Genomic DNA, 24,328 nt, shown 5'->3' with positions numbered 1-24,328 from the left:
TTTATTTATTTATTTTACTGCTTTTTCACAGAGAGGAAGGGAGAGAGAGAGCCAGAAATATTGAGAGACATCGACCAGCTGCCTCCTGCACACCCCCTACAGGGGATGTGCCTGCAACCAAGGCACATGCCCCTGACAGGAATCGAACCTGGGACCCTTCAGTCTACAGGCTGACGCTCCATCCACTTAGCCAAACTGGTTTCGGTTCTTTTCAGGTCTTTCTGATTCCAAAGCACCTTCTCCTATGCTCCCCTCTCCCTGAGCATTGGTACCCACGTCCTGAGACGAGTTGCTGTCACACCGGCTGGTTGGTTACCTTGGGCGAGTCACTCCTGCCTAGGTTTCCCTTTCTCCGCACGTTCCCTGCCACACCAATCCTTTTACAGCCTGCTCTCACAGTCCTAGGAGAAAGATGCTCCATGATCCCCATGCTGCAGAGGAAGCTCAGGGCAGTGAAGTAGTTTCCAAACGCCCTACAGACACCAAGAGGCAGGTCCCAGAACTTCAGCTCCGGCTGTGTAAGCCCAGGGGCCGAGCACGTCACCAGGACAGCTGAAGAGGCAAGCGCCTGCACCCCTAGCCCTACCTCTGTGGTCCTTCCCTGAACCTGCTTCTCCTCTGAGCTCAGATCTCCTAGAAGTTGCCTGTGAGAAGAGACCAGGTGCTAAGTGCCAAGTTTCAGTGCCAGTCAGATGCCCAGTTTTAGTTGAAAAGTGATATTGTTTATATTCTCTCCTAGCCTGTGCCCTAAGCAAGAAATCCATTTATCTATTTCTTTTTTCAACCAGAATAATTAAAAAAAATCATATTAGGTTTTCTGCCTCTTGCCAGATATCATGAGGAAGGTTAAACATTTTGGAGAAAGCAGCCTTTCCGCTTAATGTGCTAACTGTCCCTAAATATGTCGGCTGAACCTTTTTTACCTCTCCCATTTAAAACTGCAATAAGCCGAAACCGGTTTGGCTCAGTGGATAGAGCATCTGCCAGCGGACTGAAGGGTCCCAGGTTCGATTCCGGTCAAGGGCATGTACCTTGGTTGCGGGCACATTCCCAATGGGGGGGGTGGGGGTGTGCAAGAGGCAGCTGATCGATGATTCTCTCGCATCGATGTTTCTAACTCTCTATCCCTCTCTCTTCCTCTCTGTAAAAAAATCAATAAAATATATTAAAAAATAAAAAAATAATAAAACTGCAATAAGCCTTACCCTAGGTTGTCACTAATGTAACGCCTATGTTTGCTTAGCATTTTCTCAGAGCTGGAAAAAGCAGACCTGGAGAGCTAAATCGCCTCTAGGGAGGTTCTCAATATCTGGGCAGGAAACCTAAGGGCTGCATAACAGTGCGGTATCCACCTCTATATCGCCACGCCAGTTTAACGTATTACACTTTATTACAGTAACAGAGTAATGATTTTTAACAACAAAAGCAGAGTGCCTAGAGGATGGTCCTGCCCTCAGGCCAAGCCCCCTCCCTGATGGTTCAGACCTGTGATGACGACAATAGTCCTCCAGATGTAACACTTCCCCACTAGGTGTCCTTATTTACCAATTCTGGGCTGCTCTCTGTGCACTTAACAGCTGAGAACAAAGCTAGAGATGAGAATACGAGATGAATCAAAACGGGCTGTGGAAAGGGCACGGCGGCTGGAATGCATCCTGTGGTGTGAGGGCTTTCAAAGGCAAGTGACATTTTTCTGATCGGGTCCCCTGGGAAGAGTCAGCACTGGGGCTGTTAGCATGGCCCTGGCTTCCCCTGCATGCGCTAGAGTCAGGTGCGTGTCTCCAAGTCTAAGCCGTCCTTCCTCAGACACGTAGCCCTCCTGTAACCAGCTGCCCTGCGCTTCCCCTCTGAGCTGGCTCCCGGCTCCCGTGTCTTGGGGCACAGGAAACCATGGTGGAGAGCCCAGCAAGCAATGGCTCCTGCCCAGACCATAGGTCTCCAGAGACCCAGCGTTTAGGATGCAAATGCAAGAAGTGGCGGGGCTATGAGAATAGGAAGTGAGCATGCATAGCACCTGGTAAGAGGCACCCGAGGGACTGAAGTAGGAAAAGGAGCCATGAACCCTCTGGTCCCCGTGCTTCTCTTTGGGCTGCGAGGGCAAGCCAGGAGCTGAGATGGGCTCCCGCCTGCCTCCTCTCTGCCCTCAGAGCCAGCCGTTGTTGGTGAAATCCAGCCGCAGCTCCTCCTCCTCCTCTGGGCTCAGGTCCTGCAAGGGGGCCCGGCAGGGGCCTCCGTAGTAGCCGAGCCAGTCCATGGCTTTCTTCAGCCCCGGGATCCCGAAGCGCCGGGTCACCTGAGAAGGAGGGCCTGTTAGAAGAGTCTGGGGGGTTTCTACACAATACGCCCTGGACCCGGACACGTGTCACTCTTAGAAAGTTGGGGTTTCTACCCTTTCCCTCCATCCAATCTGTGATACCCAGGGTGCATTGGGAATCCAGACGGAGAGACCAGAAGACAGGCCGGCAGCAGAGACCACAACTGAAGACAGGGAGACGCCTCCCTTGGATTTAGGAGAAAAATCCACCCCATGGGGAGGAGAGAACGCAGCGATGCTGTGGGCCTGGGCACTACACCACATGTGTCAAACACAAGGCCCGCGGGCCAAATCCGTCCCGCCAGGCCTTGCAATGTGGCCCGCACCGCGCTGTCATCACTGCACTCCGCTGCGTTTCCATCACAATGACAGTTTATGACTGTTCAGTAAACCATTCGGCCCGCGATTTAGGCTGGATTTTAGATTTTGGCCCCTTCTCTGATTGAGTTCGACACCCCTACGCTAGACTATGAGCAGTCCACAGCAAAGGTCCCTGGAACCTGACCCAGGGCACAGCAGGCCTAGGAAGTCAGGCGCAGCCCCAACCTCTACTGGCCCTGCAGCAGGGCCCTCCCTGACCCAACTCTGAATGCTCTCACCGAAAAACAACGGATCTTTGTCCAAAGACGTTTCATTGTATAACTTTAGATCTTTAACTTAGTAGCTCTGAGCTACTAGTTCTCTTGTCTAAAAATTGAGAGGGCAGGGCATGATCTCTAAAATCGTTTCCATTGCCATGAGGGACCTAAGATTTTTGTCGGTTTAAAACCACACATGGAGTTTTACAGAAAACAATGCATCGGGTTTCCGTGCTTTTAGCGCAGCGACTGGTTATTTCATGCTGATCAGAAGTGTTAGATGAATCTTTGACTCGCTAAAAACTAGGAAAGTAATCATCACTTAATAAAGTTTTATTTGGAAATAAGAAAAGGAAAAAAACCTTAGAAGTATGGGCTTCAGGACGAGTAAAAAAAAAAAAAAAAGAAGAAGTTGTTTGGGGTAAAAAGGTTGGCAGCCTGATGAAAGGTTGACTAATCACTATTCCCCACTAGAGGCCAGTAGGCGTTAGCAAGCCTCTTCCAGGCCTGGCCCCAGGCAGCCATGGTGTTCTCATAACCCGGGCATTTCACCCCAAACCTGAGCAGGGGAGAGAGTGTGGACACAAGAAATACCAGCGGCTCGTGGACCCTAGAGAGAAGCTTTCTGCCACCAGAGGAGCCGAAGATCTCTGATTTGGCCTCTTCAGACCGTGAGAAAGGGTTGAATGCTTTGGTGTGCAGACAGCGGAAAGTCCTAAATATAGCCGGGGCAGGAGGCTGGCTGGGTGTGAAGGCTAGGAAGGACATTGTGTTCGAGCAGGGCAGGGAAATGAGGTGACATCAAGCTGCTCTTGCGGTGGCTGAGCCTACAGCCCAGGCAGCAGAAAGGTGTTCCAGGAATTCCTGAGTGTGTGCCCAGCGCTGGCAGAGGAGGGGTCCCGGAGGGTAAGACAGGATGGCATGCCTAGCTTTGGATGGCAGCAGGCATCCTCTCTTCCCACGGGGCAGCCCAAGCGGCTTCATTTATAAAATGATGTGATAGCAACAACCTACCTCACGTCAGAAGAATTGAATGAGAAAAATGCCACTGCGAGGCCAGACCCCCTCCAAAGCCCGAGAAGCTTGTCCTCTTCCTGTCCTCATGGTAGAAGGTTCTGGGCCCTCCCCTCTTGCAGGTGGATGGGAGCAGGACAGCAGAGGTCCCACCTCAGTGGAAAGCCCCATATGTCCAGTACAGCCCATGCCCTGGATGGGGCTCAGCTGAGAGGCCCTCATTTCTGCAGCTCTTGACAGAGCGTCCCATCCAGGAGAACCTTCACAGCCAGGGAGACGCATGCCTGCCTCCTCAGCTGTCCTTTCTCCCACTCTGAGTTAATCTGCCCCTTTGAGGTGAAGACATAGGACTGTGAGCGGGATCTGGCAGCTGCCCACCACTTTACCCAAACAGAAAACATTGCCTCGCTCAGTCTGGGACTGCTGTCTTACAGAGGCAAAACATAAAGGGGCACCAAAAAGCTCCGTCATCAAGGTAAGTAGTTCATACAATTAAAAATAAAATTCAAGCTGAAACCAGTGTGGCTTAGTGGATAGAGCGTCAGCCTGCGGACTGAAGGTTCCCAGGTTCGATTCTGGTCAAGGGCATATACCTTGGTTGTGGGCACATCCCCAGTAGGGGGTGTGCAAGAGGCATCTGATCGATGATTCTCTCTCATCAATGTTTCTAACTCTCTGGCTCTCTCTCTTCCTCTCTGTAAAAAAATCAATAAAATATATATTTTAAAATAAAATAAAACAATTCAAAATCAATGCAAAAAAAATCCATAATGAGTAAAGTATCAAAGTTTTAAGTAAAGACAAGATCCAACAGAACTGTGCCCTGCCATATCGTAGCCAGAGGCAAAGTAAACGTGAGTGAGGCAGTGAACAGGCCAACTCTCAAACCATTGAGCAGAACCAGCCAGGGCTGTTCTGTGTAATTTTTTTTTTTAATGGGTAATATCTTCTTGAAGTAGATTTGGGGGAAAATTGTTTTGATAAGTTTGCTTCCATTCAAGCCAGGGATGTAAAATTATAACAAATTGTGTTTTTGGTATTGATAAATATTTAAAACTAAAAAAATGCTGTGAGCGTTAATATACCTACTTAAAAAATTTTTTCAATACTTTTAATGTTATGGGGCAGTGAAAAAAAATCACCAGGCAGAAAACTAGTTAAAGCTTCTACTTTCAAGAAAATAGAATAGATGTACTTTTTCCTATGCTTCCCAATAAATACAATGAAAAAGGAGTCCCTAGACATTATATAAAAACAAGCATCAAAAGGAGTCAGAAAGGTAGAGAGAAGGAAGACCAACTGGGAACAACACAGGTGGGTTAACTGGCCCAGACTTAGAGCTGAAGGTGCCAGCAGCCCTGAAATGCCCATGGGCAAAGACAAAAAAGCCCCAACAAAAGGCCATTCTCCACAGCCAAGGACCAGGAAAGGAGCAGACTAGCAAGATGGAAAACGTTTAGACAATAACCACTCTATTTCAGGCTAAACCCCATAAAAACCAACAAAAAACTGTGGGCCCCACCCTTACCCAGGCCAGCAAGGCTAAATAGGGAACCAGATCTTCTGCCCCCAGCTCAGCAGGAGTCTCCCTCCCCATCCAAAGGACGGTCTCAGAAGAGGCCTAGTGAGGAGTCACAAGCTTCACCACTGTCCACCCGTAAGGAGGCCACCACCCACAGACACACTCGTGGTGCCAGCGGAGTCCCCGTGGGCGCAGTAGGCGGCACTCCCACCTTCCCTGCCCAGTTGGGATCAGCAAAAGCCGAGTGCAGAGCTGGTGCAGAGCTGAAAAAAAAAAAGTAAAACTCCCGCAAAAGCATCTCCAGGCCTAGATGGTATCACTGGAGGATCCCAAAAACCGTGTAAAAAAGATTGTATATTAATTCTGTATAGAGGAAAGAATACTTTCCAACTGATTTATGAAACTACCATATTTTTATCCTAATACCAAGTCAGACAGAGAGAGAGAGTGAGAGAGAGAAAAGAAAACTACAATATCCCCCATAAATAGAGGCAGAAAAATCCTTAATAAAATATTAGCAAATGAAATTTAGCAATATATAAAAAGAGTTATACACCATGACTATGTGGGGTCTATTCTAGGGGTGCAAGTCTGGCTTGATATTTGAAAATTATTAATAGAATACATATTAACAGGATAAAAAAAAAAGGAAAAAATCACATGATCATATCAATCAATGTAGAAAAACATTTGACAAAATTCAACACCCATTAATGATTTTTAAAATTCTCTGAAAACTAGAGAAGAGGGGGAACTTCCTCACCTTGGTAAGGAACATCTATAGAAACCTACAACTAACATTATACTTAGTGGTGAAAGGCTGAATGTTTTCCCTTAAGATCAGGAACAAGGCAAGGATGTCCACAATCACCACTCTTATTCAGCATTGTGCAGGAAGTTCTTGTCAGTGCAATAGGGCAAGAAGGAACTAAAAGTTACACATCTTGGAAGGAAGAAATAAAGCTTCCCCTATTTGCAGATGATATGATTATCTATATAGAAAATCCCAAGGAATCTACTGAAAAAAGTCCTAGAACTAATAAGTGAGTTCAGCCAAAGTCATAAGATACAAGATAAACATATAAATATCAATTGTGGGTTTATTTTATTTTATTTTACTGATTTTTTTACAGAGAGGAAAAGAGAGGGATAGAGAGTTAGAAACATTGATCATCGATCAGCTGCCTCTTGCACACCCCCCACTTGGGGATGTGCCCGCAACCAAGGTACATGCCCTTGATCAGAATCGAACCTGGGACCCTTCAGGCCACAGGCGAACGCTCTATCCACTGAGCCAAACCGGTTTTGGCTCAATGGTGTTTCTATATGCTAACAATGAACACGTGAATAGTAAAATTAAAAATATATGATAATACCAGCCCTAGCTGGTGCGGCTCAGTAATTTAAGCATTGGTCTGTGTACCCAAAGGTTCTGGGGTTTGATTCCTGGTCAAGGGCACATATCTGGGTTGCAGGTTTGATCCCCTGGTCCTGGTGGGCATGCATATAGGAGGCAATCAATTGATGTGGCTCTCTCACAATGATGTTTTTCTCTCTCTCTCTCCCCCACAGACCCCTTCCCTTCCAATTTCTCTAAAAAGCAATGGGAAAAGTGTAAAACAATACAATTTTAGGGGGGGAAAATAGGAGAAAATCACAATTTGGTAGTAGGCAAATAGTTCCTCAGGTGAGGATTAACAACAACAACAAATACAGCACCATTTATAATCTTTCAAAAAATGTAAGTCACTTGGGTGTAAATCTCTCAAAACTTGTATAGGATTTGTTTGCCAAAAATTACAAAATGCTGATGAAATAAATCAAAGGGAATATACACAGATAGAGAGACATATCACACTCAAAGTTTTGGAGAAAACATAGTAAAAATGCCAATTGTTCCAAATTGGTATACAGGCTCCTATCAAAATCCCAGCAAGAGTATTTGTAGATATAGACAAGATTATTCTAAAATTTCTATGGAAAGGCAAAGGAATTTGACCTAAAACTGTTGAAAAATGAAATGGGGAGAATCAGTCTGCCTGATTTTAAGATTTCTGATATACTACAATAATAAAGGCTACCTCTTATTGCAGAGGGATTGATCAATGGAAAGAATAGAGAATCTAGAAATAGACCCACACAAACACACCCACCTGATGTCTGACAAAGGTCCCAGTGACTCGATGGGGGAAATCACCTTTTCAACAAATGCTGCTGCCACAAGTGAATATCCACAAGCAAAAAGAGAACCTCAATCTAAGTCTCCCACTTTACACAAAATCCACTCAAAATTGTCACAAACTTATAAAATGTAAAGTTATATAATTTTAGGAAAAAATAGCAGAAAATTTTCACAATTTGATGGTAGGCAAATAGCTCTCTTAGACTGGACATCAAAAGCTAACCATAAAAGAAAGTATTAATAGACTGGACATTATCAAAATAAAAAATGTTTGCTCTTCAAAAGACATTTAAAGAGCCAAAACTGGTTTGGCTCAGTGGATTGAGCGTCATCCTGCGGACTGAAAGGTCCTGGGTTCGATTCCGGTCAAGGGCATGTACCTTGGTTGCGAGCACATCCCCAGTAGGGGGTGTGCAAGAGGCAGCTGATTGATGATTCTCTCATCGATGTTTCTAACTCTCTATCCCTCTCTCTTCCTCTCTGTGAAAAATCAAAATATATTATAAAAAAAAAAAAAGACATTTAAAGAGAATGACAAGACAAGCTACATACTGGGAGAAAATATTTGCAAATCATGTATTTCAAAAAGAATTAGTATCTAGGATATATAATAAAATTCCAAAATCAACAGGCAAAAACCAACTAATACAACTAGAAAATGGTCAAGCAACATAAACTGACATTTCTTTTAAGAGTATATCCAGATGGTAAATAGATACATGAAAAGATGTTCTATAGTCAGCCGTCGAGACAGGCAAGCTAAAACCACAATGAAATATCACCACACACCTATGAGAACGGCTAAAATAAAAGACACAAGATCACATTCTGGTGAAGATGCAGAGAAAGTGGATCACTCATACACTTATACCGACATAAATGTAAAATGGTACGCCACTCTGGAAAACAGTGTGGCTGTTTCTTAAAATAAAAATTAAACATGCAGCCATCCTATCACTCAGCTATTGTGTATTTATCCTAGGAAAATGAAAACTTACGGTCACACAAAGACACGTACATGCATGTTCACAGAAGCTTTGAATAGCCCAAACTGGAAACACCAAGCTGTCATTCAACAGTGAATGGTTAAACAAGTTGTGGTGTGGCCCTATCATGAAATATTACTCAGCAAGAAAAAGGAACAGTCTTATCGATATGTGCAACATCTGGAAGAATCTCCAGAAAAAGATTCCGAGCGAAAAAGCCTATCTCAAAAGGTTATGGACTAGAATATTTCATTTATATAACAGTCTTGAACTGGAAAAATTTAAAAATTGGTAAACATATCTGTGGTTGCCATAGGTTACAGAGAAGTTAGGGGCAGGAGGTCAGTATGTGTGGTTCTAAAAGTGAAAAGTGAGGGATCTTTGTCGTGAAGGAAATATTCTATATCTTGACTATATCAGTATCAAAATCCTGGTTGTGACAGTGTTCCTACGGGGAAAACAGGTAGTGGTTCCTGTATTATAAGTTTAAGTTAAAATAAACATAAAGCCCAGCTGGTGTGGCTCCGTGGTTGAGCATGGGCCCAGGAACCAGGAGGTCACGGTTCAATTCCCAGTTAGGGGCCTGGGTTTCAGGCTCAATCCCCAGTAGGGGATGTGCATGAGGCAGCCGATCAATGATTCCCTCTCATCGTTGATATTCCCTCTCCCCTCCTATCTCTGAAATCTATTATCTACCTATCTATCTATCTATCTACTCTGTTTCCCCAAAAATAAGACAGTGTCTTATATTAATTTTTTCTCCCAAAGTTGCGCTAGGTCTTATTTTCAGGGGATGTCTTATCTTTCCATGTGCTAGGTCTTATTTTTTGGAGGATGCCTTATTTTGGGGGAAACATAGTATCTATCTATCTACCTACCTACCTACCTACCTTCCTACCTACCTATAGGAACACAAATTTTTCTTTTTGCCTCGGACTCCAATATGGCTCTGCACAGCGTTGTCTGGCAATGACAGGCTTTCTCTCTTGCATCTTCTCGACTTGCCCAGCTCAGAACTGGGGTACACAGTCTGACTGCAGACAGATTATTTGAAGGCAAAACTCTAAATACCTCCAGCGTTCCAACGTCTCTGTTACCACTCTCCATCATTCTGTTAGGACCTGGCCCTTTATATAGACTCTCGGACCCTTTCTCTAGGCAGCGCATCTATAATAAGTCAGGTCCCAGGACAACTCTGTCTGTCACAATCCCTCAGGATGCTTACCTCCTTGCCTGTCTGTGAGCCTCAAGGATTAGTTTTAACTAGATGCCTAAATGAATGCTAATGCACACTAAAGTTAGGGCTCAACTTTGTCGGAAGTCAAGATTTTGAGGGAGGCACAGAGTGTTTTCTAAAAGGACTTTCTGAGAGGAAAGAGATCGAGAAGGGACCCCTGAGCCAGCCTTGTGTGCATCCTGCTATAAGGAGGACACAGAAACACCTCCCCGCCCACCGCCCCTTGGCTTTATTGGCGGGGAGCTCACCGCAGTGTTGGGTTCAATGAGGCGGAGCTGTAGCTTCTGGGCATCTTCCCATTGCCCGGTGAGGCAGAGTCGCTCCAGCTGGCACACCTGGGCCCCCAGGACATTGGCCAGGGCACAGATGCCCCCCACAGCCCCTGCCCAGAGAAGGATGCAGAACATCAGCCAGAGCTTCTTCTCACAGAGAATTCCCAACCCTGGCCCAGAACCTCTCTGTTAGGAGCTAGCATGTGGTTTCTAGGCCACCGATTGGCCATGTCCAAGGCCCGCTCCGTGAGTCCACAGAGCACAGAGAGAACCTGCCGGCATAGTCAGCGAAGTAGAAACCCCAAGCGGAGGGTCAGGGAACAGGGATTGAAGGCTAACTCAAGGGCACTTCCTTCCCTGCACCGTCCACACACCACACCCCCCCCCCAAAAAAAAGTAAAGTTCCACCTGCCAGTTGGCACCTCCACACTCCTCTACTGGTCCCCTGACTCACAGGGGGTGAGGGCAATGGGAAGTCTTGGCTCCTCTGAAATCTTATCCCTGCCCCCCACCCCCACCCCATCCGGAATTCAGCTTGGAACAGGGGTGGGAGGTGGGGTGGGGGAGCGGAAAGTGCTCTGGACACGGGTCACCGGGCATTTCCTCCCATTGGCCGCATAAAGCTGGACAAGTCATAGACCCTCTGGTCCTCTTGGTTCTCCTCGAGGCAAGGAAAAGGGGCTGGCTGCAATGGCGGAGGCCCTCTCCCTCCCGCCAGCCTGTGCCTGTGGCGTGAAGGCTAATTAGGAGTGCCCCTAAGCAGAGGGGCTTGGATCCTGGAGAGAGAGTAGGCTAATGCCAATAGGTTTATATAGCTACCATTTATGTAATCCCTCTTATGTGCCAAGCACTATGGCAGCCAGTGCTCTCTGCCTCTCAGAGTAGAAACTCAAACCCAGCGAGGCTGAGTACCTCGCCCACTGACAGACACTCGGTGAGTCAACAGCAGAGCTGAGATTCCAGCTCAGTCCCCGGCCTCCAGATCCTTTTCCATCTACCCCGTCCTCCGGAACAAGGCGTAACGGAGTCGCCTTCTTCCCCTGTGCTTTAAAGACGCAGAGAGGGGTGTGCAAGGACCTAGACAGTGAGCCAAAGTCTGCACAAACCAGGGAGAACTGGACCCGGGAGCTTTGGAAAAGTAATTAAATCTGCGTCAGCTGAAGGAGCAAGGGCCCCCGCCCCCATCCAGCACCCTCCTCCGGCTCAAAACCCAAGGACCTTGACCCCAGACAGACAAGAACAGTTGGTCTAATGGTGACATTCCCAGGGTCCTGGACTGGGATAGACTCTGATCAGGCAGCTGAAGATCCCTGCCCGACCCTGCAGGTCTGACCGTTCGTTCTAGGCCGGAAGCAGAGAAAGAGCAAAGTCAACTCCGGACTCCAGGGGAGGGAGGCCCGGGCCTCTGTGAGATTCCGGGAGCTAAGTTTACCACCTAAGCATGGAGCTTGGGGCTTAGAGCAAATTGCAAGCATTCCAACGACAGGCCAGGGTTTATACCCGGTCACCCTCCTCCGCCGCCCAACAAGGTCACTCACAAGCACCCAGTGTCCAGACAAGCAAGCAGCGTGCTAAGCTTCTGAGGTTACAGAGCGAGCAAGTTGGCAGAAGCCCTCTGGAGACCCAGTCCTGGCATTCATGGTCTCTTCCAGCAGACCCCAGCTTCCTGGGTGTGTCTGGGCCACCCTCACAGCGTGAGAGCAGCGGGAGGCCTACCCACGGCGTAGCTGGCCAGCAGGAAGCCAGCTGATCCGGCCAACACCTGGAAATCCTGCCTCCTGGTCTTGTGAATCATCAGCCCGATTCTGGTCACCTGCAACAGCAAGGCCCGCTGTGAGTGGAGCCCGGAGCCTCAGGCTGGCCTGGGTGGGGGCTGGGCCAGGGTGGGCGAATGAGAGCCTGCCCTCCACCAGCCCACTCCCAAGATCCCACAGGACAGAGAGGACCCAAACGGAAGCAGGTCCCAGAACTGCCCTGAAGATGGCAGTAGAAGAGAAGTGGGCGGTGCTCCCAGCCAGGAGCTGCTGCCACTCACGTCACCACCGCTGTCCTTGATGCCGATGATGTTCGGGTGCTGGGAGAGTGTGACCACCGCGTCCACAGGCAGGTCGAGGCCCGTGTTGGCCGGGACATTGTACAGCACCACAGGAACTGGAGAGAGGTCAGCGACCTGAGGGGCGCACAGAAGAGGGGAGAGGGCAGCTGCCCAGGCCCCACAGGTCCGGGCCTGGGCACCCTGGACAGGCCCACCTCCTGGGCCGGAAGTCACAGTGCCACAGGCCCTGCTTGAAAGCAGGAACAGTGGGTAGTCATTAGTGAGTGCTTTCTACGTGCCAAGCACCGTCCCCGTGCTTTATGTTTGATATAATTTAGTCTTCACAACAACTATAAAGAAGTCCCTTTAGCCGAAACCGGTTTGGCTCAGTGGATAGAGTGTCGGCCTGCGGACTGAAGGGTCCCGGGTTTGATTCCGGTCAAGGGCATGTACCTTGGTTGCGGGCACATCCCCAGGAGGGGGTGTGCAAGAGGCAGCTGATCGATGTCTCTCATCGATGTTTCTAACTCTCTATCCCTCTCTCTTCCTCTCTGTAAAAAAATCAATAAAATATATTTTAAAAAAAAAGAAAAAAAAAAGGAAGTCCCTTTATTCCTCCTACTTGAGAAGGAAGGAATCAGAGACAGCGTGGTGAGGGCGGTCACACAATGTCACACAGCTGGCACGTGGTGGCCTTTCTCCCCTCCCCAGAGCTGCCGTTCTTGGGACGTAGGCTCGCCACTCTGTTCCCAGCTTCTCAGTCTCCTCTTCCCAGGCAGCATGCCCCCCTCATTCCGCTTCCTCTCGGTCCCAGCTCCCACCCCACGCCCACCCCTCATGCCCACCTTGGTATAGTGGTGAATGAGGGCCGCGCTGCTCATGCGGCCGCGATAGTAGCAAGGAGTCAGCACCATGGCGACGTCGGCCCCCGCCTGGGCCATGCTCACCGTCATCTCCACCGTGGCCTGCGTGGCTGCGGGAGGAAAGAGGGGGGCGATCTTCCCTGTGGGCCATGCCAGGTGGGAGCGGGAGGAGGAAGAGGGCTGGACTGGGACCCGGGGGCAAGCAAGGGGTGCAGGAGAGACAAGCAAGTAGACGGAGCCCAGCCCCTGGGCCGGGGAGCCTGGCCGCCCACCCCCGGGGGCCCCAGGGCACAGGGCATTATGGCCTCACACTCGCAGCCAGAGCCAGCTACCAGGAGCTTGTCCTTGGGCATGGCCTGGCGCACACGGCTCACCACCTCCAGGCGCTCGCTGCTGGTCAGGAAGGGGAACTCGCCGTTGGAGCCCTGGACCACAAAGCCTGTGGGGAAGATGGCATTGTTAGAGAGTGAGAATGTTGGAGCATGTTTCCAGAGAGGCTGTAGACTGTGCCCCAGATAGAGTTATCAGTGCTGACACCGGGCCAGGCCTTGAGATACGGTCTCATGGCCCCTTCCCAGCATGTAGGCCTTCTTTCAAGGGCAGAGCAGGACTAACTCGGTTTTGTACAGTGTCTTCCATCTTGTACAAAATGTATCAATTACCCAGTGTAACCGGACCCTGGCCCTCACCCCACCAATCAAAACCAGCCAACTCAGTGGTCCGAGCATCACCCCACCACCCAACCCTAAACTCTATAAAAAGACCACACTTTCAGAGTTCGGGGCTCTCTGCATTTTGTAGAGGCAGGGAGACCAGACTCGAGTTTGAATAAAGGCTCTTTTGTTTTTTGCATCGGACTCGGCTCCCTGGTGGTCCTTGGGGATCTTGAAATCTGGGCATAACAGGCATCACATCAGCAGACACCTTCCCATCCTCTTAGGAGCAGCACGGACATTGCTGTTATGCTCGCCCAGGCTCCTGCCTCCCGGAAGCCATAGCTTCTCACACATTGCCTTCCCACCTCTGTTCGGATGCAGCCAGAATGTCTTAAACAGCTGCAATAACAGTGTTCACCCTGTTTTTCTTTGTTTTAATAAACTGTTTCAGCCATACCCCAAAGAATAGATGATAACACAATTCACATATGTGTATTCAGTACCCATGGCAACCCTCCCCTGGTCACCTTCCTCTTCCTCCTCTTGCTGTCCTGGCTCAGGTGTTATTGTCCCCATTCATGTCTTTATACCCTCCAGACATATATGTGGAACCATAAATAATATATAATATGAGTTCTGACACTTTAAACTTTATAGAATAAAGTCAGACTTATCTGTATCTTCTGCAGTTTGCCAATTTTTTTGCCCAACATGTGTCCGTAGCAGGACATGTAGCTATGATTCAGTCATATTCAGTATCCTATAGAATAAGAGCCCAGCAACCGAATGGCAGAACGACCAGAACAACTGGTTGACCAGTCATTATGATGTGCACTGACCATCAGGGGGCAGACACTCAATGCAGGAGCAGCCACTCAGAGGGCGGGTCCACAGCAGTCCTGCAGGCCATGCCCTCCACCACTGCACAAATCCCATGCAACGGGCCTCTAGACATATAATATTCTATTGTGAGCTTAGGCCACAATTTACTTTTTTAAATTATTATTATTTTGAGAGAGAGAAAGAAAGAAAGACGTCGATTTGTTGTTTCACTTATGCATGCATTGATTGATTCTTGAATGTGATCAGGAATGGAGCCCACAAGCTTGGCATATCAGGATGATGCTTTAACCAACTGAGCTACCTACCAGCTGAGCTACCTGGCTAGGGCCCACAATTTACATCCCATTCTCCCTCTGAGGGCATTTTCAAATTTAATTTTAATATTTTGTTAATCCTCACCTGAGGGTATTTTCCATTGATGTTTCAGAGAGAGTGAAGGGTGGAGCAGAGACAGAGAGATGCTCTATCCACTGAGCCAAACTGACTAGGGTCCTTTGGACATTGAGAATGTTTCCTTATTTTTGCTAGCACAGCTAAAGCAAACATTTTCTGTAGTCTTCTGTGCCCATGTCTAAGGAATTCCCTACAGTTTACTTAGGTGTGTAATTAACAAATTGCACACCTGCATGTGCCATGCTCTCTGGTTATCCAGGTCACACCCATAAGCTCAAAGGAGAGTCTGCGAGGCCTCGTCCAGGCCAACACAGGGTTGTCAGCACGAATTTTTGCCAATTTTCTAGGGGAAAAGTGACATCTCATTCTTTTCTTTTTCATTTTCCTAATTTATCCATCACTGATATGGTTTCTAACATGGCCAGCTAAAGGTATCAACCCTTTTATATCCATGAGAGACCAGCAGAATTGCTGCTATTCAGCTAAATCTGAAAGGAATGTTACTAAAATCATGTCTTCCCTTTAAAAAAAAAAATACTTTTTCCTCTCCACCCCATTCCATTCCAAAAATATTTTTCTTCAATAGTTGACAGGCACAGCGTAAAATACAGGATTATTAATAAGTGCAAGTGTCTGGGGGGAAAGGAAAGAAAATAAAGCCAGGAACGATATTGATTTCCAAACCCCTGCTACACGCTTGTGAGCGACGGGTCATGAATTTGATTTGGAGCTTCCTGACTGTCAGAGCTAAAAGGGAAACACGGTCAGCTGACAGATATGTGGAGCTCAAGATAAAAGCAAGGCGGCCGCCCTGGGGAAACACAGAGTTTCCTGGCACTGAGACCAAGAGAGAGTGTTCCCGTGAGTCATCCCTCCTTCAAGGGACACAGTGTGATGTGGAGGCAGTTGCACCACAAACCTTTCCATGCTCCTCATGACACCGTAGGATCCCACTCTGCCAGGTGCCAGGCCGGCTCACTGGACACTGAGCAGCTTCCTTCTCTTCAGGTTTTTGCCTTGCTAACGTTACAGGGAACATCTTGAGGCAAATACCTTTTGGCGTCTGTTGCATTGCCTCCCAGGAGCTATTCCTCCGCAGAAGGCTGGAAGCCGATGGTAGGAGCCTCTTGCTACATGAGGCGCCGTGCTTTCCCAGGGGGCCATCCCCATTTGTAGAGCTGCTAACCCTGGAGGAAGGCTCCAGTCCAGTCAGGATTGGACCAGCACCCTCCGATTTAGAGATCAAAGACTTAGCGATGAAGTCTTTGCTACTCCCTCTACGCAAATGGAAGAATATCTCCCTCCCCAGCCGTGCCTGCCCCCCTCCTTGAAGAGGGCCAACGTGGGGTCTTTCTGCAGCTACTTCTTCAGCCATAGCCACTCATTCCCAAGACTCCCTTCATTATGGTGGTGCATTCCAGAGGCCCCTGGGCCCCACTGGTGGACCTGCCTCAACAGCAGTGGTCAGAGAGACCCACTCTGAGGGTAAAAGAGGACCCTGTGCTCAAGACTCCTAGTGGCCTGCTGGCATGGCTCAGTGGTTGAGCATCAACCTATGAACCAGGAGGTCACAGTTCAATTCCTGGTCAGGGCACATACCTGGATTGTGGGCTCGATCTCCAGTAAGGGGTGTGTAGGAGGCAGCTGACATCACTGAAGTTTCTCTCTTTCCCTTTCCCCTTGTCTCTGAAATTAATTAAAACACACACACACACACACACACACACACACACACACACACACACTAGAGGCCCTATGCAAGAAATTTGTGCAAGGGTCCCGGCCCTCGCAGCCCCGGCTTCACCCAGAAGGTCATCTGGAAGGTAATTCGGCTATCTGGTTTAATTAGCATATTATGCTTTAGATATAGATATAGATATAGATATAGATATAGATATAGATATAGATATAGATATATAGTTATATAGATATTTTTTAAGACTCCTAGTGGCCTCTCCCTTGTGTCATTTAAGGGAGCATCTGTCCCAGTCCTAACTCCCAAGACAGAGGAAAGGCCAGGCTGGGGAGAGGGAGTGTGGTAGAGTCAGGGAAGCCCTGGACACAAGTCACCTCTGGCTATCGAGCCAGTCACATCATGCCTCTGAGTCCCATTTCCTTTCTATGGATGACAATAAAATCATTTCACTTCTAACCGTACAGGGCTGTCCTAAGGCCCAAAGAAGAAAATGTACAATAAAGCCCTTTGAAGTCTGTGAACTGCTGCCCCAGGAGCCCCCCCCCCCCCCCCCGCCCCACTTGGCTAGATGTGCAATTTCAGGCCTGATGTGTCTCAGTATATATATCAATATATATAGTCACTTATTAGTAATGTCAAAAATATTCAAAGACGCCTAACACTGGACTCATCTGGGGACGGTGGGCATGGGGCTGGCCTTGGAACAGGGCAGTGGGTCTGGGTCTGGGCTTCAGCATCGGCTGAAGCAGAGCTCTAACCCCAGTGACATCACAGTCTCAGTCACCTCTGGGCCTCAGATGCTCACTGCAAAATGGAGAGAATGTAATATCTTCCTCATGGGTCTGTGCCATTAACAACACAGACTGTGGCACACACTAAAAACAAACAAATCCTCAAAAAGAGGGAGCTGTTGGCAGTAGCAGTACTAGCAGCAGCAGTTCCGGCAATCCTAATATATAAAAAGCCAGGGGCTGTTATGACCGAAACAACCGGATGGACGAACTAACACAGGCTGAGTGGGGCGACCAGGCTGGCAGGGGGGTTAGTGAGGGATGACCAAATGACTGAACAGCAGGCTGCATGGGGTGACCAGGCCGACAGGGAGGGAAGTTTGGGACAACCAGGCTGGCGGGGGGTGGGGGGGTAGTTAGGGGTGACTAGGCCAGCAGGGGCAGGGGGCAGTTAGAGGCAATCAGGCAGGCAAGCAGGTGAGCAATTAGGAGACAGTGGTCCTGGATTGTGGGTTTGGGTCTGGTCCTAGATCCCTAGAGAGGGATCTAAACTGGCAGTTGGACATCCCCTGAGGGGTCCCGGATTGGAGAGGGTGCAGGCTGGGCTTAGGGGAAACCACCCCCCTCCCGCCTCCTGCACGAATTTCGTGCACCAGGCCTCCAGTGGTAATATAAACAAGGAGAGAGAATATACCACGGTAGCCCTAAGGGTGTGTTGGCAGGTCGGGGCAGGCACTACACGGATCCCTGTGGGCCCAGGGAGCAGGTGGGCAGGAGGGCTGCAGCAGGGATGCCACATGATGGAGAGGCCATCGACCGGCTGAGGATAGCCCCAAGAGGACAGGGGCTACAGTCCACCCCACTTACTTACTTCTTCCGGAAGTCTAGCTCACCTCCTTCCCCCCAATGGCTGCTTCCTCTTTCCCTGACAACAGCAGGCTGGTGGGTGGGAAGCCCCTGGAGATATCCCGTCCCCAGAGCCTGAGACCTGGGAAGCCACTGATGGTGTCCCAAATCAATTCAGCAAAAGAGCCCACACCAAAAGGGGTGTGGGAGAAGGACCCCCCCCCCACCACCAATTCCTGCCCAGCCCTGGCGCTGGCCACAGATCCCCCAGACTCAGAGTGAGGGGGTTCAAGGCTTTATTGGCTCAGGCATGTGGCAGCAGTGTGGCTCTCAGCTGCTCCTGGGGTCTGCCTCTTCTGTCTTCTCCCAGTGGATCTGCAGGAACCTGTTTGAGTCTGTTTCAGCTGCTTTGCTCCCTCCAGCTCTTCCTCCATGAGGGGCCATCCTCGGTGGCAGATTCCACTCCTGAAGTTGAAGGGGTCCGGGACCCCTCTAGGGGCCTGAAGAAGAAGGGGTTGGGATGACAGCATCTCACTCTGGGCCACAGAGGCTGTCCGGCAGGAGAGAAAACAGGCCTGTGATTGTAAGCCAGCCTTGTTGGGGGGAAGGGGCGTCTCCATCCGTGATTAGGTGGCTTCGAAGGGGTGATAGGTCTGGTGGCTGCGGGTGGGCAGGCTGTGGCTCTGGTGGTGGTTTGGGTGGCTTGGATGATCCTGGTGGCCGTGGTGACCATGGCCATGGAAGGTGTGTGTGTGGTTCATACCAGCGACGGTGGTCTCCCGCTGTGTGAGGAAGTTGCCCTTCAGCTTGATCTCCATCTCCTGGAGAGCCTTCAGATCCTCTTGGTTGATGTCCTTGGCCTCCAAGTGGCCGGAGTTCCGGTACACCATGGCACGCTGCAACATGGAGTTGGCCAGCTGGCGACCCTTGTTGTCAAGCTCCTTGGTGGTGGCAGCCACGGCGGCCCACGTGGCCTCGTCTGTGGAGGACTCCTTGTGGGTCTCTCTGACCCCTGAGTACCCAGGCGCCTTCTGCTTGTTGGGGAAGGGCTCCCTGGAGGCGGGGTTGGCCTCTCGGTTGACGGTGTCAGGCTGGGGGGCGGGGACGCTGCTGCCCGGGGCCAGCTTCTCTTCGGAAAGGCGGCTAAAGTGAGATTTGATCCAGTTCTCATTCTGCTCTTTGGGGCGTTCCTGTGGCTCGTGCTCCTCTGGTGGAGGCACCGCGGATAGCTTCCTCCTCCTCCTCCTCCTCCGAAGCCACATCATGAGGCTCCCACCTCCGAGTAAGAGGACGGTCCCCAGCACCACCTTGCATGATGGCTGCTGGATGATCTCCAAGAGGTTCTCCAGGACCCTAGCCAGGCAGCAGAGCTAAGAGTGCACTGGGAGTGGGGGAGCCCAGATGGTATGTTTCATGCTTGAAAGGGCGGGCTCCCTGTGGGTGTCTGGCAGGCAGGCCCACCGCTGCACCCCTTCCTAGGATACCCCTCCCGCCTCAGCAATGAACCCCATTATGAGGTCCTTTGGTGAGGGCGGGGGCGGGGAGGGGAAGGGCCACAGCCTCCCTCATGTCTACCCCCGCAGGCATTGTCTGAGGCCCAGGCTCTGTCTCCCACCCTGGCGGCTATCCCCAAGGTCAGTGGAAGGGCAACTTCCCCCACTCGGAGTCCCTTCTGTCTTCTGCTTGCGACCCATTCTGCGACTCAGTCCTTCTTATCTTCCAGCCTTTGGTTTCTCCCCCTTGCCATCCAGGGGTTCCCAGCAGGCAGAGGCTTCTAGAGCAAGCTGTTTGTGGTTGAAGGACACCCTTGGTTAGGCTGGCATCCCTTCCTGGCCACCTGAGGCAGCATCTCTCTCCATCCAGAGCCCATATCTGCTGCCAGAGCATTCCATCCCCATTTGCAGCCCCCAGCCCGTTATGGAGCAGGGTCCAGCAAGGAGCTCATTCTAGAATAACGTGAGGTCACAAATGGGGAGGGAAGACAGCAGGGCTGAGAAGGCAGAGCAGGTAGGACAAGAGAAGTCACCTGGTCACAAATCCAGGGCCATTCCAGGTTGGGGCTGCCACATCTGGCCTTAGTGATGCACCTGCAAACCCAGAATCTATCCCCACCCCCGATCCCACCCCCGTAAGAGGGCACAGTGCAGGCTGTGAGCAGGCGGCCAGCCTGCCAGGCTCTCCAAAAGTACAGACAGCTGACAGCCTGGCCCACAATCCCAAATTGTATCCAGGGCTTCGGGTGGAAACGGGTCTGGGCTGCTCTATTTCCCCCCCCCCCCAAGAGGCAGCTAACACATTTTTTAATGAAGAAATGTTAAAATAGGATTGTAAAAATTGTGATGTTTTAAACAAAACATTTTATTTAATGCAGTAATGGCTTTCATATAAACCAAAATTATCTCATCACAAGAAAACGCGGCTGGTCCACATCCTAAGGGAAGACGACACGAGCTTGAGGGTCTGTGGGAACAGTAACTCCCAGTCTGGCTGGAGGAGCTCTGTGGTCGCCCAGTGACCTCGTTTGGAAATAACAATCCAAAGTTCATCTCTGAGGTTGTTTGTGAGAGTGAGTTCAGAACCAAATGGCCTCTCAGCAACAACTCCACCCTCCAGTCTCTAGTTATAACTTTTATTTAAAAAGAATACTCTTTATTCAAATAAGCAGTACAAATTAACAACGAAAACATAAAAATAAAGAGCTACACTAGTCCATCATCTATAATGATAAAAGCCCAAGTGACCATCGCAACCGAACGGACAACCGGACAACCACAGAGGCTGCGTAGGGAAACCAGGTGGGGCGGGGGGGGGGGCAGTTGTGGGTGACCAAGCCAGCAGGGGGGGAAGTAGGGCAACCAAGGCTGGCAGGGGAGCAGGGGCAGCTGAGGGCCAGTGGGGGAGGCAATTGGGGGTGACCAAGGCCAGCAGGGTGGCAGTTAGGGGCAATCAGGCAGGCAGACAGGCAGGTTAGCAGTTAGGAGACACTGGTCCTGGATTGTGAGAGGGATCCCAGATTGGAGAGGGTGCAGGCTGGGCTGAGGTGACACCCCTCACCCCACCCCCGCCCCATTCATGAATTTCATGCACCGGGCCTCTAGTAGTATAATGACTATGTATGGTATTAGATTTATTAGGATGATCACTTCGTAAGTTATGTGAGTGCTTAATCACTAGTTGAACACCTGCAACTAATATAATTTGTACGCCAACTGTAATAGAAAAATAAAAAAATATTTTTAAAAAAGCTACAGGGTGTCGGGCCATGCCTTCCAGAACAATCTCTAGCTGTTCACCGATTTAACAAGGGCAGGTTCCCACTTTGGGGGGCCTTCTTCATGGTGCAGGGGGGCCTGGCAATGAGAACTGTGATGGTGCTCCCCTCTGCCCCTGAGTGTGGAGCTGCAAAGCGGGGCCAGGATCAGGCAAGAGACACACCGATTTCACAGCGAAAGTGGCCACTGCTCCCCTCCTGGCATCTGGCCGTGTCCTGGGAGCAGTGACAGGACCCTGTGGCTCTATGGTCCTTGTGCTAGGGCCTCCTATTTGAGCTCTTTATATATTTAAATATATATGTGTTTCAGAGAGGAAGGGAGAAGGAGAGATAGAAACATCAATGATGAGAGAGTCATTGATCAGCTGCCTCCTGCAAGCCCCCTATTGGGGATCAAGCCAGCAACCCAGACATGTGCCCTTGATGGGAATCGAACCCTGGACCCTTCGGTCCACAGGCCGATGCCCTATTCACTGAGCCAAACCAGCCAGGGCTCTTTGAGCTCTTTCTCTTTGGGAGAAACGCGTTGAACCCGGTGGCTCAGTTCCCATTCTAAACTGAGAAAAATCCCCACGGTCGCTGTTAACTGGTGGAACCAGGATTCTTCCCCAGTCTCCTAACTCCAGGTGCTGGGCTCTTTCCCCCAGCCCACTGCCCCTCCCTCATCTTGTGTTGGGGTCAGAGAGCGGGAAAGTGGGATCCAGCTCCTGGGCGGGCTGCAGGGGAGATGGACTAATGCCAGCCAAGTCCCCGGCAGCCTGTCCTCCTGGCCGCTGCCCTGCCCTCTGCAGGAGTCGGGGGAGAGGGGAGGGGAGGGTTCAAAGACTCTGGGGGTCTCTGTGATTCTCTGGGTGACAGGCAGACACCAGACGCAGAGTCCACCCTCCTGTGCTAAGGCGTCCTGGAACCTGGGAGGTGAAGCAGAGCCTTCTCTCCTCTGAGAGATGTAAGGCGCTTCTCACTCTGCTTCAAGAGAACCAGGCCTCCGCCCAGGCCCCCAGGCCCCCAGGACCTGCGTCCCAGCAGAAATTCACTTAGCGTTCGTGTCACAGCTCAAAGCGGGCATGCACAGGGCACTCATTGTCCTCTGAAGAAGGATCAGTCACCTCAGATGGAGACATGGATGGGGTCTTGGGCCAGCAGTCATGTCCCAAAGCAGCTCTGCCCTCATCCCCGTGCTGTCCTCTTAATGATCATGATCCTTGGGCTCAATCCCTTCCAATGTATCGCTCTGCCACCGCAGTCTGCTTTCACTTGCATCCTCTCTGATTTCTCCCATGAGATGGCCACTATTACTCCCATGTGTCAGGGGGGCTGGGGTTCAGAGAGACTGGCTCACAGCTACGTCGGTAACAGTGTAATAACTTCTCAAGTTTCAAATCAGGCCGAGCTGTGATTGGAAACTAGCGTCCATGTTCTTAATTGCTCCTCGCACTGCCTCAGTCGGAGCCACTCCGTTTCATTTCGAGCCGGTGCTGACCAGACTCTGCCTAGCAACTCAGCAAGCAGTGCAATGCAGTGGAGTGCAGCTCAGCATGGCTGTGCAGTGGGGTCTGGGTTCAAATCCCAGCTCAGCCACATACTAGTAGGTGACTTTAGGCAGGTGGCCCTGTCATTCTGAGCCTCATCTTCCCATCTGTGAAATGGGGCTCCGGAGAGGACTGCCTCAGGGAACTGCCAGGAGTTGGGGATGAGGTTGGCAGGGCAGGATGGAGGGACTTTGCCACGTCTGTCACCATCCATTGTGCTTGTGCCTGTGTTGTATGTCGAGTGGCACTCGTACAACCTGGTCCCCGGCCTCAGAGAGGGGAGACCCGCCTGCACAGGGGAAGTGAGGCAGAGAACCCAGAACGGAAATCAATGTGGCCGAAGGAGGCGTTACCCAGAAGAGAGAGCGCAAACAGGGCTTTGCAGGGACACCTGGCTGCCCTCACACCTGCAGAGTGCCAGTGAACAAGGACTTTCACACCCAACACCTCGTCGGAGCCTCGTGATAACGCTGAGCACTCAGATGGCACTTTAGTGGTTCCCAGCAATGAGGACTGAGGCAGCAGAGACTCGGTCAGGGTCTGGGCCAGCAGGAAGCTGCCACCTGACTGCAGACCCGTGCACCTGTCAGACCCTCTCCTGTAGTGACATGAGCCCCACGCTGCACTGCTCCCCAGCTGCTGGACAGGCCGGGGGGGGCGGGGAGCTCCCTGTCCCATCTCCCCCCGCTCCACAGCGGACAGGCCCACTCACCTTTGAAGGGGAAGGCGCCCAGTTTCTGCAGGTTCTCCTCCAGTTTCCCATAGTCCACCTCCGAGGTGGCGGTGAAGGGGGTGGAGAGAGGGGGATAGATGCCCGCGATGTCCACCTTCCTCCCCTCCCCGGGGGCCCGGCCCCCCACACTCCTAGACAAGCCCCTGCTCAGCCCCTGCCTCACAGAGGACCAGACCCGGGGGCCCAGCATCTCCACAGAAGCCTGAGGCAGGCCCAGCGAGTCTCTGGCCCTAAGGGAGCCTGCGTTTGGACCCCTTCTGGCCCCTGTTAATGATCAATGTGTTAGTTAAAAATTGGCTGCCCCTGACTCGCCAGCCCTGGGGCAGGCTGGGCTGGGTGTCCCCAGGGTCGAAGGCTAGGCCTATAGGTGCCCGGGGCGGTGGGGGGTGGGAGGGACGGGAGAGGTTCCTCCTCTTCCTGGGAAGCAGCTGGAGGAATGCCACAACCAGATGGAGGCCTGGTTCCTGGGATCCTGAGACAAAGGGTGTTTCTAGTGGGGCCTGAGTCCTCCTCCCACCATTTCCAGCTCAGAGCCAGGAGCCCCGCCAGCTTCTGCTTGGCAGTTCCGCCTTGGTCGGAGGAGCCGATTGGCTGAGCCCCGTGGGAGTCGTGGCAGGTGATCCACAA

The 24,328-nt window shown here is 50.8% G+C and overlaps 2 protein-coding genes across 3 annotated transcripts; both read right to left on the bottom strand.

Annotated features, from left to right (window-relative positions):
* Positions 1-1,371: 1,371 nt before the first annotated feature.
* Positions 1,372-24,028, bottom strand: HOGA1 (4-hydroxy-2-oxoglutarate aldolase 1). The gene is made up of 7 exons (XM_036438758.2): positions 23,681-24,028; positions 13,314-13,442; positions 12,986-13,113; positions 12,141-12,275; positions 11,822-11,918; positions 10,082-10,215; positions 1,372-2,293 (listed from the first exon to the last, which is right to left on the bottom strand). The coding sequence occupies exons 1-7, from the start codon at positions 23,889-23,891 to the stop codon at positions 2,144-2,146; spliced, it is 984 nt and encodes a 327-aa protein (XP_036294651.1). The 5' UTR covers positions 23,892-24,028; the 3' UTR covers positions 1,372-2,143.
* On the bottom strand, positions 18,448-23,802 carry CUNH10orf62 (chromosome unknown C10orf62 homolog). Of its 2 annotated transcripts, none has more exons than XM_045581964.1 (3): positions 23,681-23,802; positions 19,829-19,942; positions 18,448-19,549 (listed from the first exon to the last, which is right to left on the bottom strand). In XM_045581964.1, the coding sequence occupies exon 3, from the start codon at positions 19,431-19,433 to the stop codon at positions 18,795-18,797; it is 639 nt and encodes a 212-aa protein (XP_045437920.1). In that variant the 5' UTR covers positions 19,434-19,549; positions 19,829-19,942; positions 23,681-23,802; the 3' UTR covers positions 18,448-18,794. The 2 variants fall into 2 exon arrangements, with proteins under 2 accessions (XP_045437920.1, XP_045437919.1); XM_045581963.1 differs by having other exon boundaries at positions 18,448-19,521; positions 23,681-23,796.
* Positions 24,029-24,328: the final 300 nt, after the last annotated feature.

The sequence above is a fragment of the Pipistrellus kuhlii genome, unplaced genomic scaffold, assembly GCF_014108245.1.
Source record: "Pipistrellus kuhlii isolate mPipKuh1 unplaced genomic scaffold, mPipKuh1.p scaffold_m20_p_15, whole genome shotgun sequence".
Taxonomy (NCBI): Eukaryota; Metazoa; Chordata; class Mammalia; order Chiroptera; family Vespertilionidae; genus Pipistrellus; species Pipistrellus kuhlii.
The sequence above is the reverse complement of the archived record's forward strand: the minus strand, read 5'-3'. Positions and strand labels throughout refer to the sequence as shown.